At 51.4% G+C, this 18510-nt stretch overlaps 2 protein-coding genes across 2 annotated transcripts; one reads left to right on the forward strand and one right to left on the reverse strand.

Annotated features, from left to right (window-relative positions):
* Nucleotides 1–62: 62 nt before the first annotated feature.
* PYCR3 (pyrroline-5-carboxylate reductase 3) lies at nt 63–2835 on the forward strand. The gene is made up of 6 exons (XM_065831860.2): nt 63–174; nt 1039–1103; nt 1347–1526; nt 1721–1933; nt 2048–2140; nt 2444–2835. Exons 1-6 carry the CDS (start codon nt 93–95, stop codon nt 2624–2626), a joined length of 816 nt encoding a protein of 271 aa, XP_065687932.1. The 5' UTR covers nt 63–92; the 3' UTR covers nt 2627–2835.
* Nucleotides 2836–7175: 4340 nt separating this feature from the next.
* Nucleotides 7176–10081, reverse strand: TIGD5 (tigger transposable element derived 5). The gene has a single exon (XM_065831950.2). It carries the CDS (start codon nt 9977–9979, stop codon nt 8258–8260), a length of 1722 nt encoding a protein of 573 aa, XP_065688022.1. The 5' UTR covers nt 9980–10081; the 3' UTR covers nt 7176–8257.
* Nucleotides 10082–18510: the final 8429 nt, after the last annotated feature.

The raw sequence follows: 18510 nt of genomic DNA on the forward strand, positions 1-18510 counted from the left end.
AGCGGGCGCGGAGGGCAGAGCGTAGCCAATGAGTTATTGGGGGTGTGGTCTTGGAGGGGGCGTGGTCTGGAAGGGGGCGTGTCCACGCAGCGATGGAGGCGGCGGAGCTGCGGGTCGGGTTCGTGGGCGCCGGGCGGATGGCGGGAGGTCTGGCCCGGGGGCTGCTGAGGGCAGGTACGGCCCAGGGAGTGCGGCCCGGGGGTCCCTGTCCCACAGACGGGTGTGGGGATATGGGGACAGCCCGGGCTTGTCCCCTCCTTGGGCTTCATCCCCTATAGGTCAGCGTGGGGACATGGGGACAGTCCTGGCTTGGCCTGTCCTTGGAGTCCCTGCGGTGTAGATCAGTGTGGGGACATGGGGACAGCCCTGTCCTGTCGCCTCCTTGTGATTGCTGCCCCATAGAGTGACATGGGGACAGCCCTGTCCTGTCCCACTCCCCAGAGTCTCTGCTCTTCCTGGGGTCCCTGCCCCATAGATCAGTGTGGGGACACGGGGACAGCCCTGTCCTGTCCCCTCCTAGTAATCCCTGCCCCACAGAGTGACATGGAGACAGCCCTATCCTGTCCCCCTCCCAAGGGTCTCTGTCCTAGAGATCAGTGTGGGGACATAGGGACAACCTGGCTTGTCCCCTCCCTGGAGTCCCTGCCCTGTAGATCAGTCTGGGGACACAGGACAGCCCTGTCCTGTCACCTCCTTGTGATCCCTGCCCCACAGAGTGACATGGGGCCAGCCCTGTCCGTCCCACCCAGGTCTCATATTGCCGTGTGGGTACAGCCCTGTTCATACTCCAAAGTTAGGGGGTGGCCTCTGCTTTTGGGGTCACCTCCCTTGTCACCACACTGTGACACAACAGGGTGCCCATAGCTGTCCCCGTGGGGTGCCCGTGCCAGCCGTCCCCGGTCCCTTTTGCTCCGTGTCCCCCGGACTGGAGAAGACGAGCCCATCCCATCTGAAATCGGGGTCCCCAGGCTGCGCTGGGGTGTCCCCACCACCCTGGGGCCACCCCAGCCGCTCACCCCGGTCCCCGTGTTCCCCAAGGGAAGGTGCCAGCCAGCAGCATCATGGCCAGCGCCCCATCGGACAGAAACCTGGGTGCTTGGCGGGTGAGTGGTGACACAAGGTGACAAACCACCCCGTTTGGGGCGGGGGGGATGTTGGGCTGATTTTGGGGCACCCTTTTCCCCACCCACGTGGGGAGATTTGGCTCATCAGGTCTGGGTGAAAACCAGGCAGAGCTTTGGTGGCTTCGCTTTGGTCCCCAAGCTGTGTCCCTGCGTGTGACTTGCCCATAGGGATTTTGGGGGTGGTGGTGCTAAACGGTGACACCTCGCCCTGTTTGGGGACAGGAGTCGGGGTGCAGGACCACCCACTGCAACCTGGAGGTGCTGCAGGAGAGCACCCTGGTCTTCCTAGCCACCAAACCCCACGTCCTGCCGGGGGTCCTGCAGGAGATCCGTCCTGCCGTGGGACCCCACCATGTTGTTGTCTCGCTGGCGGCCGGTGTCACCCTCCAGACACTGCAACGGGTGAGCTGCTTCTTCCTTTTCCTCCTCCTCTTTCTCATCCCATTTGCACCCAAGCCTGTGGAGAAGGACCATGTCCCCACCCAGGTTGCATCCCCATGGACCGCGCTTCTCCGGCGATACCCACCGGTGTCTCAGGGCACCCGTGGGTGCTGCCCGGAGCTGTCACCCCTTCTCCCATCCCCATCTCTCCACAGCTTCTCCCTGCCGGGACCAAGGTGCTGCGGCTCATGCCCAACCTGCCATGCGTGGTGCAGGCAGGGGCGATGGTCTTCGCCCGGGGCAGCGGTGCTGGTGATGGAGAAGCTGCCCTGCTGAAGAGCCTCCTGTCCTCCTGTGGGCTCTGCGAGGAGGTCCCCGAATCCTACATCAACATCCACACCGGCCTCAGCGGCAGTGGGGTGGCCTATGTAAGCACCTGTGCTCAGCTGGACATGGGACGCTGACAGAATCCCACCTACACAGGGTTAGGATTTGGGGTCCCCCCTTTTGTCGCGCTCACCCACAATGTTCTTCTCCTCCAGGTCTACTTGTTCGCTGAAGCTATGGCCGAGGGAGCGGTGAAGATGGGGATGCCGGGCGGTTTGGCCAGCAAGATTGCGGCTCAGACACTGCTGGTGAGTCGGTGCTGTTGCTTGGGGGACACGTGGCATCACTCCTCTCCCACAGCTCCTAGCTGGGCTTGGGGACCCTGTCATCATCAATACTCTGGGCTTTGTGGCACCTGGCAGTGTGACAGAGTGAGGGAGGAGGTGTTGGATGGTGTCCTGCCTCAGTTTCCCCTCTTGAAGCCAATTATGAGGTCACCAGGAGATAGCGAAGGGCATAATGGTGGGATAGATGTTTCTGTCTAATCCCTGGACAAGGAGAAGGGGGTTTGGGATGTGCCCTTCTCTTTGACCCGCCCTGGTCTCCCGTAGGGTGCAGCGAAGATGATGCTGGAGACAGGGGAGCACCCGGCGAAGCTGCGAGGAGACGTCTGCACGCCTGGGGGCACCACCATCCATGGGCTGCACCAGCTGGAGAAGGGCGCGCTGCGGGCCACCGTCATGAATGCCGTGGAGGCGGCCACTGAGCGGGCACTTGACATGGCCAAGGACTAGTGGGGTGGCTGCAGATGAGCCCCTCTGTCCCACCTCTCATGGGGCAGGAGGGGTGATGGGGACCAGACCGAACTCCTCCAGGGAGCAGGGGGACCCTGACACCCCCAGGAGACCCTGGCAGGGGGTGGGAGGTGGTGTGGACATGGATCCACATCACGTGGTACCTCTGCAAGGCTGGGACAGAATAAATGTGGGTAGCAGGATGGTAAGCGTGGTGCTTTCTGGTCCCTTCAGTCCTGGGGGGCCTACTGCACCCAGCATGGGGTCACCATCATGGGGAGGTGACAGCCATGGGCCCCTGGGCCAGCAGGGATGGAGCTGATGCCACATTGGGTTTGAGTTCACCAGAGATGGAGCTGATGCCACATTGGGTTGGTGCTCACCAAGGATGGAGCTGAAGCCATGTTGGGTTTCTGCTCACCAAGGATCAACTGATGCCATGTTGGGTTTGTGCTACCTGGGGATTAAGCTGATGCCACGTTGGGTTTCTGCTCACCAAGGATCAACTGATGCCACGTTGGGTTTGTGCTACCTGGGGATTAAGCTGATGCCACGTTGGGTTTCTGCTCACCAAGGATGGCGCTGATGCCATGTTGGGTTTGTATTCACCAGGGATGGAGCTGATGCCACGTTGGGTTTGTGCTCAACAGGGATGGAGCTGATGCCACGTTGGGTTTCTGCTCACCAAGGATCAGCTGATGCCACGTTGGGTTTCTGCTCACCAAGGATCAACTGATGCCACGTTGGGTTTGTGCTCCCTGGGGATTAAGCTGATGCCACGTTGGGTTTCTGCTCACCAAGGATGGCGCTGATGCCCTGTTGGATTTGTATTCACCAGGGATGGAGCTGATGCCATGTTGGGTTTGTGCTCAACAGGGATGGAGCTGATGCCACGTTGGGTTTCTCCTCACCAAGGATCAACTGATGCCACGTTGGGTTTGTGCTCACTGGGGATGGAGCTGATGCCATGTTAGGTTTGTATTCACCAGGGATGGTGCTGATGCCACGTTGGGTTTCTGCTCACCAAGGATGGAGCTGAAGCCATGTTGGGTTTGTGCTCCCTGGGGATTAAGCTGATGCCACATTGGGTTTGTATTCACCAGGGATGGAGTTGATGCCACATTGGGTTTGTGCTCATTGGGGATTAAGCTGATGCAATGTTGGATTTGTACTCACCAAGCATGAAGCTGTTGCCACGTTGGGTTTGTATTCACCAGGGATGGAGCTGATGCCACATTGTGTTTCTGCTCACCAGGGTTGGAGCTGATGCCACATTGGGTTTGTGCTCCCCGGGGTTGGAGCTGATGCCATGTTGGGTTTGTGCTCGCCAGGAATGGAGCTGATGCCACGTTGGGTTTGTGCTCACCAGGGATGGAGCTGCTGGTGGCTCTACACTCACCAGTGCTATGTTTGGATGTATGGCACTGGGGACAGGGATGGGCTTTTGGGGACAGGGTGACCCCAAGTCAAGCCTGTTGGGGCTGGGCAGAGCAGCCCCATCCTTGCAGCGTGAGGGAAGGAGCATCACAGGTGCCATGAGGATGCCAAGGGACCTTGAGAAGTGAGGAGCTGGCAGGATGATGTTCTGGGGTGAGCATAAAGAAAGGCTTTGATTTCCCAACTCAACGCCGAGCAGGGGCAGCAGGTGCTTGGGTGACATACGGACACCAATGCCCACTCCTCTGGAGACACGTCTGTGAACATGGAGCTGCTATCCACATCCCAGAACGGTGTCTGAGAAGTCAACCAGCCAAAAAACCACCTCTCACCGCATCCAGACACCAGCATCACACCATGGTCCTGCAGATGGGTCTTGCTCCAGCAACAAGGTGGTGGGATGGAAGCCCAGACCCACTCTCAGCCCTGGGGTGCTGTAAGTCAAGGAAAGAGAAACTCAAAGCTTGGCTATCTGAGCATTTTGCACGTTCTAATTAAGCTTGGTTTGCCTCCCAGCACCTGCACGGATGCAATTAGTGAGGATTTGTGAAGCACTTTTGAAGATGAAAAGCTTTTTCCAGGCAAAACATCACCGGTGAAACAGCTGAGTGCTGAGCCTGCGACTCCTATGGCTGTGACTCCATCACCCCGGATGCTGGTGATGCCAACAGATAGAATCATGGAGTTATTTTGGTTGGAAAAGACCCTTCAAAATCATTGAGTCCAACCATTAACCAAATCTGGCACTAACCCATGTCCCTAAGAACGTCATTGAGAACGTCAACCCTCCAGGGATGGTGACTCCAGCACTGCCCTGGGCCCCCTGTTCCAATGCCCAACAACCCTTTCCATGAAGAAATTTTTCCTAATATCCAATCTAAACCTCACCTGGTGCAACTTGAGGCCATTTCCTCTCATCCTAATGGTCTTCATCAGTGCTAGTTTTAACAAAAACAGTTTAAATTCCATTAATTTGATTAAAAATGCCAGCAGGTAAATTATTGCTACAACCTTCCTGCTGGTGCTCCTGCCTTCAAGAGAGATGTCTCATCCTGCCTGGTGAGATCATGGAGCAGATCCTCCAGGAAAACATGGCAAAAGATATGGAAGGAGGAGGTGATTGGTGTCTTCATTGAGGGCAAACTGTGCCTGACAAAGGTTGTGGCCTTCTACAATGGAGTGACAGCGTTAGTGGACAAGGGAAGAACTGTGGATGTCAACCACCAAGGCTTCTGTAAAGCCTTTGGTACCGTCTCACACAACATTCCTGAGGTTAAATTGGAGATAATATGAGTTTGGTGGGTGGACTGTGAGGTGGATCAGGAACTGGCAGGATGGTCATGTCCAAAGAGTTACAGTCAATGGCTCAACATCCAAGTAAAGAATCGTGTCCCTCAAGGGTCTGCATCGGGACCAATATTATAATATCTTCATCAATAACATCGAGGGTGGGATGGAGTGTCCCCTCAGTGAGTTTGCAGGTGACACCAAGATGAGTGGTGCCGTTGATTCCCCTGTGGGACGGGACCCATCCAGAAGGACCTGGACAGGCTGGAGATGTGGGCCCAGGTGAACATCATGAGGGTCAACAAGGCCAAGTGCAAGGTCCTGTGCCTGGCTCGGGGCAACTCCCAGTATAAATCCAGGTGGGGGATGGATGGATGGATGGATGGATGGATGGAGAGCAGCCCTGTGGAGAAGGACTTGGGGACACTTGTGGATGACACATGGGACACGACCCAGCAAACGTGCGCTCACAGCCCAGAACCCACCCGTGTCCTGGGCTGCACCCAGAGCAGCGTAAGCAGCAGGTCAAGGGGGAGATCCTGCCCCTGTGCCCCCATGTCCTGAGCCCCTTGAGCTCTGTGTTCAGCTCTGGGATCCCAGCACCAGCCAGACATGGAGCTGTTGGAGCGGGACAGAGGAGGGACACGGGAATGGGCTGAGGGCTGAACAGCTCTGGGAAGAAAGGCTGAGAGAGCTGGGGGTCCAGCCTGGGGAGGAGAAGCTCCGGGGAGACCTTAGTGCGGCCTTTAAAGGGGGCTTATAAGATGGGGACAGACTTTTCAATAGGGCCTGTTGGGATAGGATGAGGGGTGATGGTTTTAAACTGAAAGAGGGGAGATTCAGGCAGGACCTGAGGAGGAAAGTTTTCCCCTGAGGGTGGTGAGACCCCAGCCCAGGTTGCCCAGAGAGGTGGTGGATGCCCCATCCTTGGAGACATCCCAGGCCAGGCTGGACGGGGCTCTGAGCAACCTGAGCTGGTGAAGATGTCCCTGCTCATGGCACAGGTGGCACTGGACGAGCTTGGAAGGTCCCTTCCAAGCCAAAACATTCAATGATCGGATGTTCTCACCTCCAAAACCAGTTTGGTTGACTATCTAAGAGGTGAAGACCTCCAGCCTGGTACCTTCTGCTGAGCTTCACAATGTCTTTGTCAAACTGAAGACTCCTTTAAATCACAAACTACCACTTGAAGTGAGCCACATCCCAAGCTCTAAAAATGTTTTTGTAGGGTTTTTTGGGGGGCAAAAATTATAAAGATAAGTAGAAATGTTGTTTTACATTATTACATCCCCTTGGTGGATGGAGATCTGCAGTCAAGCGTGGCAGCGTCAAGCTCCAAACACAATCATGAGGAAACCAAAGTGGAGGGAGAAGTGTGAAATGGGTGAGACACCACACAGTGGGTTGGCTGTGAATGTGGCAGCAGCCCAGCAGCAGAAATTGAGGTTGATCGGGGTTTTTTGGGGGGGAAAAAATGAGCATTTCTTCCCTAATCAAAAGCTTTTCTTGACATGGGTTCTGCAGGAGTTTCGCGAGCTGAAAGGACGAACCTCAGCTCCAAATTTGACTTTTTGTGTGTTTTTCCTTGCTGCTCCCGAAATTCCCTGGAAGCCTCATTTATCAGCAAGTTAACCCTATTAATAAAGTTAAAAAGTTAATTTGGGGAGCAGTCACAGCGACTCGGGCGTCTGCCCAGCCCTGCTGTGTCAAACAGGCGGGGAACGCGATGGAGAAGACACCACCGAGAGGATACAATCGCACGGGGGTCCCCGTTACGCCCACTGGGATGGCTCCGTGTGACCATTTATAGACAACAACCCCGAAGTGGGAATAAAAACCCATTTAATTTTCATAAACTCTGCAGTTATGAGACAAAGACCCCACAAAGTAAAAACACCCACCCTGCCCGCTGACACGGGGCACGGCAGCACCGATGAGTTGTTGTTTGGTTTCCCTTCCTCCTTTCAATAATTCGTCTCAACAGGTTAAATTTAATCCAAATCAGGTCAAGAGCTGCTAAATTCACATCTGATGCCTCCAGTATTTCAAGGGGGTACCGGTGTGTCCGTCTCAAATCGCGATGGACGTCACGGCAACAGCTGCATCCTCTGCACCATCAGACGGGTCCTCCAGCCCCAGCCACCCCCAAATCTGCTTAGGGGCACCTCAACCCTCATCCCCGCAGCCTTTGGCTTTGTGAGGATGCTCAGACGATGGAACCTGTGGTCTCTGAGTGTTCGTGGACGTGGGGCTGGGAATGATAGAGGTGAGATTCTCCAAGGAGCTGCAGCTTCAATTGTCCCCGTCCCTATCCAGTGCACGAATAAAGTTGCCTTAAACCAGCCCCAAACCTCCCCGGTTTAACAGAACTCAGTTTTAGCAGTGGGAAGGGTGTCACCAGCAGAACATTCACCTTACAGCACCCCGGGGTGGTCCCTGTCCAGGCACGGCTTGAAATGTGGGGAATTGCTTAATTTAACTTCCCCCATCAGCCCAGCTCCTCATGGTGATGCCGAGCAGGTCCCTCCTTCACCCCTTCTCCCCACAGGATTTGGGGGGACTGGGCATGTGGGGGGCACCCACCCAATTCTAGCGGTACCAGTGATCAAGGGGGGTCCACCCCAGCTCAGTCTCGTGGGATTTAAAAAATAGCACCTCCTAAATACACCGAGGGTGAGGAAAAACCCTCAAATACGCAACGAACGGGGCTGGTCATTGCCCAAAAAATCCCGTTAGCCCTAAATTGTAACCCCCAATAGTAACACAGGGGGGTTTGGGCCTACTGAGCCCTGGCAATGAGAGGAGCTGGCACCTCCCTGGGACAACTGGGGTGTCCCCAGCCCCTTATCGTGCACCCCAAGCGGGGTGGTTGGTTGCAGAGATGTCACAGGATGAGGACGTTCCTCCTTAGGAGCGGGGGCTGCCGGCGCGGTGCAGCCGCTGGGCCATGCTGATGAGGGAGCGCAGCTGCACCAGCTTCAGCGGCCCCACTTGCCGCGGGTCCTGACCCTCCAGCCAGCGCAGCGCCGTCTCCAGCCCTTTGATGGCTTCCCGGGCCGTCGGCAGCAAACCGTTCCCTCCTTCCCCACCCCTCCTGCCGCCCCCATCTCCACTGGCGGCCTCCTCCTCATCCTCCTCCTCCTCAGCGTCCTCATCCCCATCGTCATCCTCCGTACCCGGGGCGACATCGTCCAAGTGCAACCACTTGGCCACCTCCTCGGGAGCCAAGCGCTTGTAGGCCAAGGCAGCCAAGTGGGTCAAGTCGCTAAAGATTTTGCTGTCACCGCCGCCTTCCTCCCCACGGGGGGGGTCTCTGTGCTCTTCCTCGCCGGGCTGGGGCTCGAAGGCTGCGCGGAGCCCCAGCAGCCAGCACTTCTCGATGGAGCCGGCGGGGATGAGGTCCCAGGAGAGGCCGGCCAGGTACAACATGTCCTTGAGGAGGAAGGAGCGCACAAAGTCCACAGGGCCACCGGAGCTGCTCGCCACACACGACACAGCCAAGCGCAGCAATTCCCGCTTGTAGAGCTGCTTGAAGGCCGACACCACCCCCTGCTCCAGCGGGGCTGGGATTCGGCCACCTCCTCCTGCTGAGCCACTCCCGGTAGGGCCCTTGGAAAGGAAAAGGGCGCGGATGGAGCCGTCGGGTGTTTGTAACGGGGGGGATTCCTCAGGGTTTGTCCCGGACTGGGGTGGCGGGGAGCTGAGCAACAACACAGCCTTTTGCTGCAAACAGCTCCGGCGCAGGTAACGTTTGACACCCGGCACGAAATCCTCGAAGAACCAAGCCCGGAGAAGCGCCGGTCCCAACCTGGCTTCGGGGCTGTACCGGTAGCAAGCGGGGAATTTGTCCTGGTTGTGGTGGCGGAGGCTGGGGGGATCGCGAAAGCCGCCCACCACCAGCGGCTTGAGCTTGTGAGAACCCGTCAAGTTGGCAGCCAGCAGCACGGTGACCCGGTGGCGGGGAGCCGGGCGCCGCCGCGCCGCCGTACCCGGCAGCAGCTTCCAGTAGAGCCCGGTGACGTTGGCGTTGTAGATCTGCTCGTCGCCGTAGCCGCCGGCATCAGCGGCTGGCGCGGCCTCGGGAGCCCGCTCGGGCTCGGCGGGGAGGCCGCCCTCGCCGTAGATGCGTTGGCTGGAGATGCCGTGGCGCTTCTGCCAGCGCCAGAACCAGCCGTGACTGGCCTTGAAGGTACATTCGGGACCGTAGATCTGCCGGGCGAAGGCTTCGGCTTGCGCCTGGATGAGGGGCCCGGAGAGGGGGACGCCGTGCTGGCGGAGGGCGAGGAACCAGTCGTAGACGGCGCGGTCGATCTCCTCCTCGTTGGCCAAGCGCATCTTCTTGCGTTGGGTTCCCACCTCCCCCCCGAGCTGCTCCAGGAACCACCGCAGCTTCGCCTCGTCCTTCAGCCAACCCCGCAGCGTTCCCCCCGGCACCCCGAAAGCCCGGCACACCGACGCCTGCCGCTCGCCCTTCTTCACCCTCTCGATGGCCTGGAGCTTGTCCTTGATGGAGTAGGCGCGGCGAAGCGCCATCTTCACCGATACCCCCCCCGCTGCTGCGCCGCTGCCCCGCCGCCCTCCCGCCATACCGGCCGGCCCCCCACCCGCCTCCGGTTCCCCCCCGGGCATGGAGCTGCCCCCGCAGCCATGGGCCGGCGCGGTACCGGGAGGGGGGCGCGTTATAACCGGGGGGTCGGGGATGGGGGGGGGGGGGGGGGCGCGGCGGCGCCTTTGTCTCCGCTCCGGCTCCGAGCCGGCCGGTAAGGGCGGGGCGGTGCGCAGCGCGCATGCGCATCCCCATAGTGTTTAAAGAGCGCCGCTCTTCTCCCCCCTTTTTCTCTGTTGGACTCTTCCCCACAGCTCTGCCAGCGCTGTTGGGTTGTACCACTTTGCGAGAAAAAGGGGGGAGCGCGCCTCTTGGCTTCCCACCTCCCTGCTTCCCCCCGCCCTTCAGGGCCGTTCCACCGTGGGGAAGGGGAGGGGGGGGATGAGGCCCGCACTCTGAGAACGCCGCGTTGTGTCTACGCGCCGCCGTTCTTTACCTCCCCCCCCACCCGCAGCGCGTGTGGTCCGCGCCGCTCCCACAAGCCCCCGCGCTCGGCGGGTCGCCTCCTTTTGCCTGGTGGAGGCCGAGCGGAGCGGAGTCGTCTGCGGCCTGGCCGGGCCCAGTGCTGCCGGTGAGTCCCGCTGCCCTCACTGGTCCCCGGGGCCCTTCGTCCCATCGTCCCATCGTCCCATCCCCGGACCTCGGTGATGGGGGTTTTGAGGGTGACTTGCTTCTCTGAGAGAGGATCCTTCATCCTGTCCCTGGGCCCGGGAGCCCCCCGTGATCTGTGGATTCTTTCCCCCTCAGGAGCCAGGAGGGGGGTTGCGGGGGCTCATCACGTCCCTTTCTCCCTTCACAGTCTCCGGGAAGGAGGAATGATCACCCCAGTGTTATCTTTAAGGTCCTATTTTGGGCATATTTATGGGGCTCCTTTCCTCTCAGTGGCGGGAAGTTTTGGGGAGACCCTCATTTCTGTGCGTGTCTCTTCTTACCGCCTTAGGGAAGGAAAATCGTGGTGTTCCCTTATTGCCTTTGTCATCCTTTCCTCTTCACATCGTTGGACATGGGGGTGGTTCCCCCCTACACCCCGATTATTTATGGGGTCCCTGATGATCTCCTGTCTGAGAGACCTTAGGGTGCCATTGCTCTTTGCGGTTACTTCCCCCCTCAAATTCCCAGAGAATAATGGGGTGATGTCCCCCACAGTCTCTTAAGTTCTTTTGCTGTTAATAAGCCTGGGAGGGGAGTTGTGGGACCCCCCCATTCTCTGTGAAGTCTCTTTTCTTCTTGCTCCCCATTAAATAAATATGGGGGGGTCCCTTTTCCCCTCACAGGCCTAGAGAAAGGGGGGGTTTGGGGTTCCCTCTCTCTGGGGTTCCTTCCCTTAGGTAAGTGGGCACAAGATCACTTATTTACAGCATGTGTCAATGCCCTAAATTTGTCCTCTGTTTTGAGACATGAGGAAGATTGTGTCTCTGTTGGGGTGCTGGTTTTGGGGATGTCCCTGCTACATGGAGCTTTGTCCATTTGGGAATCAGGCCATTCCTTGCCTTGGGATGGGAGTTTTGGGGACCCCTTGGTGTTTCCAACCCTTCCGTAACCTTGACAAAGCCGCTGATAGCCCCGTCCTTTTTGTTTTTCCTTTTTCTTCCAGCAGCTCACATGGGAGGTATCAGCTTCATAACTATATTTGGGGAGGAGCGGTTGTGCCGAGGCCACTAACGTGCTCTTGGGGGGGTTTATAAAGAATTACAGCGAGAGCTAAAGTTGCTGAGGCTGCTCCTCTCTCATTCCTCCCCTCTTGGTGTTCGCCGAGATCAATATGGGTTTTATTCTTTCACGTCTAGATCATTGCTTTGGAATTGATTGTAATGTCCGCAGTCCTGTCGCGCCCAGTATGGAGGAGAAAATGCTTTTCCTTGGCTATAAAGCTGTAATTCTTTCCTCTCCTTTTCTAGGTGTGTCCTCTTTCTCCCTGACCTTGCAGGTACGCCTTTTTTGTTTCCTTTTCACCCAAGCTGTTTTATTTTCAACTACTTTTTCCCTTGGGAAGGTGGCTTCTGTTTCTCCCTTCTGCTGATTTCCCACGTCCTTGATTATTTCTTCGTTAGCGATCAGCGGCTTGAAGCAAAGACTCATGTGTTTTTAGGGGATGGAGGTTGGGAGTCATCGTCATTTCCCTGGCTAAAGGCTCGCGCGGAGCTTCGTGTTACAGCAGCACTGATCCCTCTCCTCTGCGTCCGGCTGCTTATGAGTTGGGGGGGAGCCAATTTAGAGAGTTAAACCAGCAAAATAGCAACATGACACAAGCATTAATATTTTATTTGGCTTTATCTACTTAAGTTGGTGCCAGCGCTGAGGAGGGGCTGGATTTGCTCCTTTTGGCTGTGAGAGGCCGTCAGACCCTCTCAGTGTGCAACCAACCTCCATTCTTTTAAATCTGAATCACCAAAAAAAAGCAGGAGGTGGTGAAGGTTTGGTGCCTTTTCTTTGCTGTAGAACAGGTAGGTCTGAAGCTGCTGTGTCCAGCTGGCTGAAAAATGGCCCTGGATTTGTGCAGGACTGCAGCAGTTTTGGGGAAGAAAAGACGCATTTTGCTCAAAAGGCGTTTACAGTGCAGATGTTTTGAGTGTGGCACAGCTCAAATGGCTGTAAAGGTGCCTGTGGGCCTTCTTGTTCTTCTTTATGCTCTGTCTCTGACATCAACAAGCCCTTTTCTTGGTTTTGTGGTGTTTATTTTTCTGGCTGTTGCTGGGATGAGTGTTCAGGAGCTCCTGGTGTGATATGCGATGGCACAGAAGCACTGAAAATAAATATATGACGACATTGGCCTCGTCAAAATCAGCCAAGGCATGTAAGCAAATAGGGGATTTGGGATAAATCTGTCCCATTGGTGCTGGCGGAAGAGCAACCGGTGTGGATTTAATTGCTGCTTGGCCCTGCAGAAATCAGGGTTTTTCTGCCTAACTTTTGGGGCTGTGTCCATGGCCAGTTTTTTGGGGGTCAAACCACAGCAAAGCGCCCCGTGTCTTTATCATCCTGTGTCCCCTGATGCCCATTTTTGACTTTTTGCCTTAAAAACAGAGTTGAACCCTGCCTATAACCTTCCCTTGCAGCTGTCACATCCCTCCAGAAGTCAGCGACAACCGAGATTTGCTGCTCTCACACATCTCAAGACGCTTATTTATAACCTGAACAACCCCTCCGAAAAAACACATTTATAGGCCACTCAATTGAGGCAAAATGCAACATTTTTGTGGCCGCAAGACAAAGAGCGGCTTTCATTAAACCGATAGATGGAGTTAACTTTTTTTGGCTACAGCCTTAGGGGAACGTGTTGTACGCTTTTGTTTTACTGACTTTAAAAAAAAAAGTAGGGATAATGCAGCCAAATAGCTGGCGTCCGAAGCTTAGTTTGGATTTACGGAACGACAATAGAGACCTTTTCATTGCTTATTTTTAACTTGATGCGTTTCCCTGCAGCACAGATTTTTTTCTGGCTTGAAATACCCAGGATGTGGTGACAAGACCAAAGCTCTAAAGGAGTAACTCTTATTAAAAAGCGTTTAAGTTTATTGTAAGGCCTCTTTAACAGTCCATGGGAGGCCTAAACATTCACCTGTGATATTTTTTGTTAATTGTAATAAATAATGAAGATTAATAAGATAATAATAGCATTTGCCTTTCCAGTGACTTCATGCTCTGTAAAATCACACAGAATGGACTGGGTTGGAAAAGACCTCAGAGATCATCCAGTCCAACCCTTGGTCCAACTCCACTCCATTGACCAGATCATGGCACTAAGTGCCATGGCCAATCTCAGCTTAAAAACCTCCAGGGCCGGTGAGTCCAGCACCTCCCTGGGCAGCCATTCCAATGCTGACCACTCTCTCTGCACAGAATTGCTTTCTAATCTCCAGCCTCAATTTCCCCTGGCAGAGTTGAAGCCCATGCCCCCTTGTCCTATTGCTGAGTGCCTGGGAGAAGAGCCCAATCCCCCCTGGCTAGAACTGCCCTTCAGGTCGTTCTAGAGAGTGCTGAGCTCACCTCTAAGCCTCCTCTGCTCCAGACTGAACAAGCCCAGCTCCCTCAGCCTCTCCCCATAGGGCTTGTGCTCAAGTCCCTATCTGATAGATTCTTCTTCACTTACAGATTTGTGTTTCTTAAATGCTTGTTATATTTTGCTACCTCTGTCTCAGGTTATCAGTTTAGCTTTGTGCTAAATGCTCTTTAAATTAAGAAACTCCTTGACTTCCGAGAAGTGTTACTGGGCAGCTTTGTGATGGTTTGTGTCATTAAAATCCTTATATTTGCCTTTTGTTATGTTCCTTTGGGAAAACTTATGAACACAGAGTAGAAATGACTTTTTCTTTCAATTTTTACTTGTGTTTGTAAATTTATTTCACTGGGAATCTGGTCTTTATCGTAACGGAACTAAAGGTTTGACCCCTCATGGCGACTTGTTTTCAGATAATTATATTGGGGGGTAAATTCCCTTTATGAGGATTTTTCCCTGGTAATAATATTTGTAACAACACTTGAAATTCCTGTGAGCCACGGGGAACGTTTGTGGTCTCTTCGTTTTGGGGGTTTGTGTTATTTTCTTGCAGAAACACCCTTTTTTATATGTAATTTTGAATTGGTGATGTGAGATGTCTTATCAGTTTATGTAGGTAAAGCTCTGCCTAAATCCGAAATTCCACCGTATATTTTCGCATGTCGTATTGATCCTTTTCCTGAAAGATAAGTAGGCTGAGTTTTGGATATACTTGTATTTATATTGCTTTTTATTTATAAATGGAAAGGACCTGGTCGCCTGTGGTGTTGGTCATGTCGTTGTGGAGTTAACCAGCTGTAAGTTGCATTAAATACATTACAGATGGGGGAAATTAACTGTATGCTAATGCATTGGACCCTTGTCATTCTGTGCCCTTCCTGACCAGCTGCTGCATCTGTAACACTTGAAATATTCTCTAATGTTATATTTTTTTCTTAATGCTCTCGTAGGAGCTAAAAAAGTAAGTATTCTAGTTACATTATGTACTTTCTGGGAAGTTTGGAATATAGACACTGATTTAAGGCGTCTTGCTAGGCAGATTGGTGCAGATTTGGTTCTGATTTCTGCTGGAAATAAGTGTATTTTTATGGATTTATTTGTTAAATTCGGCTTTGTCTTGCTTTGATTTGAGATGGTTCTTTGATTTGAGGGAACCTCATCATCATTGGGGTCCTTGATAATGTTCTTGGTCTCGAGACCAACGTGGAGGTTGAAACTCAGGTGCTTGAAGGTGATTGAGGGCTTGAGAATCACCTACAATTAGAAACCCAACAAAACCAACAACATAACAAAAAGACTCCAACAACACCAAAAAAAAAACCACAAAAAACCCCTCAAAACAACAAACAACCAAAACAACCCCACAAACCAGAAATAAAACAAAAAAAGAACCACAAAAAAAACCAAAAACCAAACAAAAAACTCAACAAAAACCCCACAAAAAACTAGAAAGAAAACCCCTAAAAAGTAAAAAAGCCCCAGAAACACAATAAAACAAAAACCAAACCAAACCCACAAAAACCCACCCAAACAAAAAAACCTCGCAAACCCAGACAGAAAACAAAAAATCAACCAACAATACCCCACAAACAAACAAAAAACAATTTAAAAAAAAAAAAAAAAAACACAAAAAAACCCAGAAACAAACTGAAAATAGAAGGCAGCAGAAATCCAATCACACAAAAAACAAACCATAAAAACCAGAAACAGAACAAAACAAAAAACGGAATCTCAGAGTGTCAGGGGTTAGAAGGGACCTGGAAAGCTCATTCAGTGCAATCCCCGCCGGAGCAGGAACACCCAGCTGAGGTTCCACAGGAAGGGGTCCAGGCGGGTTTGAATGTCTGCAGAGAAGGAGACTCCACAACCTCCCTGGGCAGCCTGGGCCAGGCTCTGCCACCCTCACCCCCAACAAGTTGCTTCTCATATTTAAGTGGAACCTTTTGTGTTCCAATTTGTACCTGTTACCCCTTCTCCTGTCACTGGTTGTCACCGAGAACCTGGCTCCATCCTCCTGACACTGCCCCTTTCCATATTGATCCCCACGAATGAGGTCACCCCTCAGTGTCCTCTTGTCCAGCTCCAGAGCCCCAGCTCCCTCAGCCTTTCCTCACACGGGAGATGCTCCACTCCCTTCAGCATCTTGGTGGCTGCGCTGGGCTCTCTCCAGCAGTTCCCTGTCCTTCTGGAACTGAGGAGCCACAACTGGACACAATATCCCAGGTGTGGTCTCCCCAGGGCAGAGCAGAGGGGCAGGAGAACCTCTCTGACCTACTGACCACCCCTTCTAATCCAGGTACCATTGGCCTTCCTGGCCACAAGGGCCCAGTGCTGGCTCATGGTCACCCTGCTGTCCCCAGGTCCCTTTCCCCTACCCTGCTCTCTAATAGCTCATTCCCCAACTTACACTGGCACCTGGGGTTGTTCCTGCCCAGACTCAAGACTCTGCACTTGCGCTTGTTCTATTTCATTAAATTTCTCCCTGCCCAGCTCTCCAGCCTGTCCAGGTCTCTGATGGCAGCACAGCTCCCAGTGTCACCCACTCCTCCCAGCTTGGTGTCACCAGCAAACTTGCTGACAGTCACTCTATTCCCTCATCCAAATAATTGATGAATATATTGAATAATCCCGGCCCCAGCACTGCCCCCTGAGGCTCTGCACTGGATCCAGGCCTCAACTGGACTCTGCCCCATTGACCACGACTCTCTGGCTTCTTCCCTTCAGCCAGTTCGCAGTCCACCTCACTACCCGCTCATCCAGACCGCACTCCCTCAGTTCAGCTGTGAGGATGCTGTGGGAGACTGTGTCAGATGCCTTACTCAAGTCAAGGTAGACCACGTCCACCGCTCTGCCATCATCCATCCATCTTATGTCCTCATGAAAGGCAACGAGGTTGGTCAAGCATGACTTCCCCTTGGTGAAGCCATGCTGACTGCCCCTGATGACCCTCTTATCCCTGATATGCCTTGAGATGGCACTGAGGAGAAGTTGTTCCATCAGTTTCCCAGGGAAAGAGGTGAGGCTGGCTGGTCTACAGGTTCTCAGGTCCTCCTTTTTGAAGACTGGAGTGCTATTTGCTTTCCTCCACTCCTCAGGCATCTCTCCTGTTCCCCAAGACTTGGCAAAGATGATGGAGAGCAGTCCAACAATGACCTCAGCCAGCTCCCTATTCTCTTGCTTATGCAGTTTTAATTGTGCATTTTGCGTCATTTATGATAATTACCCTCCAAAAATTCAATTTCAATTGATACCTCCTATATATATTTTGTTAAGGGGGATGCTGCTTAATATAAAAATACCTAAAATTATTTATCCGCCACCTGAGCTTGTTCGTGTTTTTGATCCCTTATTTCCAGTTGTCTGTAGTAAGAATTATTTTATTGCTCTGTAACTGGTGTAAAATACAACAAAAAAGGGTGAAGTAATAGAAAAAGCTTCAAAACAAGTTGCAATTATGATATTTTTAGAATTAAAATATAGTATTTAAAATGAATTATAGAATGTCCTGAGTTGGGAGGGACCCACAAGGATTGAGTCCAACTCCTGTCCCTTATTATGACAACTCCACAGTTCATTATTACAGAATAATTAATGAATATAAGTGAACATAGAAGGATATAATATAAATGTATTTATATAGTACATGTGTAAATATAAATAGATATGAACATAATTGTTAATTATAGTGCCTATAGTTAAAATAAAGTGTTACACACCTACATTAATATTTTAAACAATATAAATTTAAATGGAAAGCTTAAAAGGCAAAAGTGCTGATTTGCGATAAGAGTTTATTTAGGTAGAGCTGCCTCGCGGGTATTTAATATTTTAAACATTTCAAATTAAAATTTAAATGAAAAATTTTAAATTAAAAAAAATAAAATTTAAAATTTAAATTTACCTTTTAAAATTATTGAAATTAAAATTTTCAAAGTTAAAAAGAAAAATTTAAAATTGAAATTAAAATTTTAAAAATTAAGAAAAATTAGAGTTTAAATTTGAAGAAATAGCAAAATGTAAATTAAGTTTTGAAAATTGAAATTAACATTCTAAAAATTAAACAATTTTAAAAGGAACTTAAAGTTTTAAGAGGAAAAAATTAAAAGTGAAATTAAAATTTAAAAAAATTTAAAGTTGAAATTAAAATTTTGAAAAGTAAAAAATCTAAAAATGAAATCAAAATTTTAAAAATAAAAATTAAAATTGAAATTTTAAAAATGAAAAAGAAAATTTAAAATGGAAAGTAAAATGCTAAAAATTAAAAAGCATTTTAAAAATGGAAATTAAAATTTTAAAAAGGAAAAAAATTGAAAATAATATTTTTAAATTTTTAAGCTTGAAATTAAAATTTTAAAATTTAAAAAGAAATATTTAAAATTTAAATAATAAAAGAAAACCAATTTCAAAATTTAAATTTTAACCGTTTAAATTAAAATTAAATTTGAAATTTTGAAATTAAAAATTGAAATTTTGAAATTAAAAATTGAAATTTTGAAATTAAAATCGAAATTTTGAAATTAAAATCGAAATTTTGAAATTAAAATCGAAATTTTGAAA

The sequence above is a fragment of the Patagioenas fasciata genome, chromosome 2, assembly GCF_037038585.1.
Source record: "Patagioenas fasciata isolate bPatFas1 chromosome 2, bPatFas1.hap1, whole genome shotgun sequence".
In the NCBI taxonomy this organism is placed as follows: Eukaryota; Metazoa; Chordata; class Aves; order Columbiformes; family Columbidae; genus Patagioenas; species Patagioenas fasciata.

What these genes read in the sequence shown, in the direction of transcription:
- PYCR3 (XM_065831860.2), top strand. Translation starts at nt 93, where the DNA reads ATGGAGGCGGCGGAGCTGCGGGTCGGGTTCGTGGGCGCCGGGCGGATG. An exon ending in CCGGGGGCTGCTGAGGGCAG is followed by an intron (nt 175 to 1,038) that starts GTACGGCCCAGG and finishes GTGTTCCCCAAG; the next exon opens with GGAAGGTGCCAGCCAGCAGC. An exon ending in GCGGCAGTGGGGTGGCCTAT is followed by an intron (nt 1,934 to 2,047) that starts GTAAGCACCTGT and finishes CTTCTCCTCCAG; the next exon opens with GTCTACTTGTTCGCTGAAGC.
- TIGD5 (XM_065831950.2), bottom strand. Translation starts at nt 9,979, where the DNA reads ATGCCCGGGGGGGAACCGGAGGCGGGTGGGGGGCCGGCCGGTATGGCG.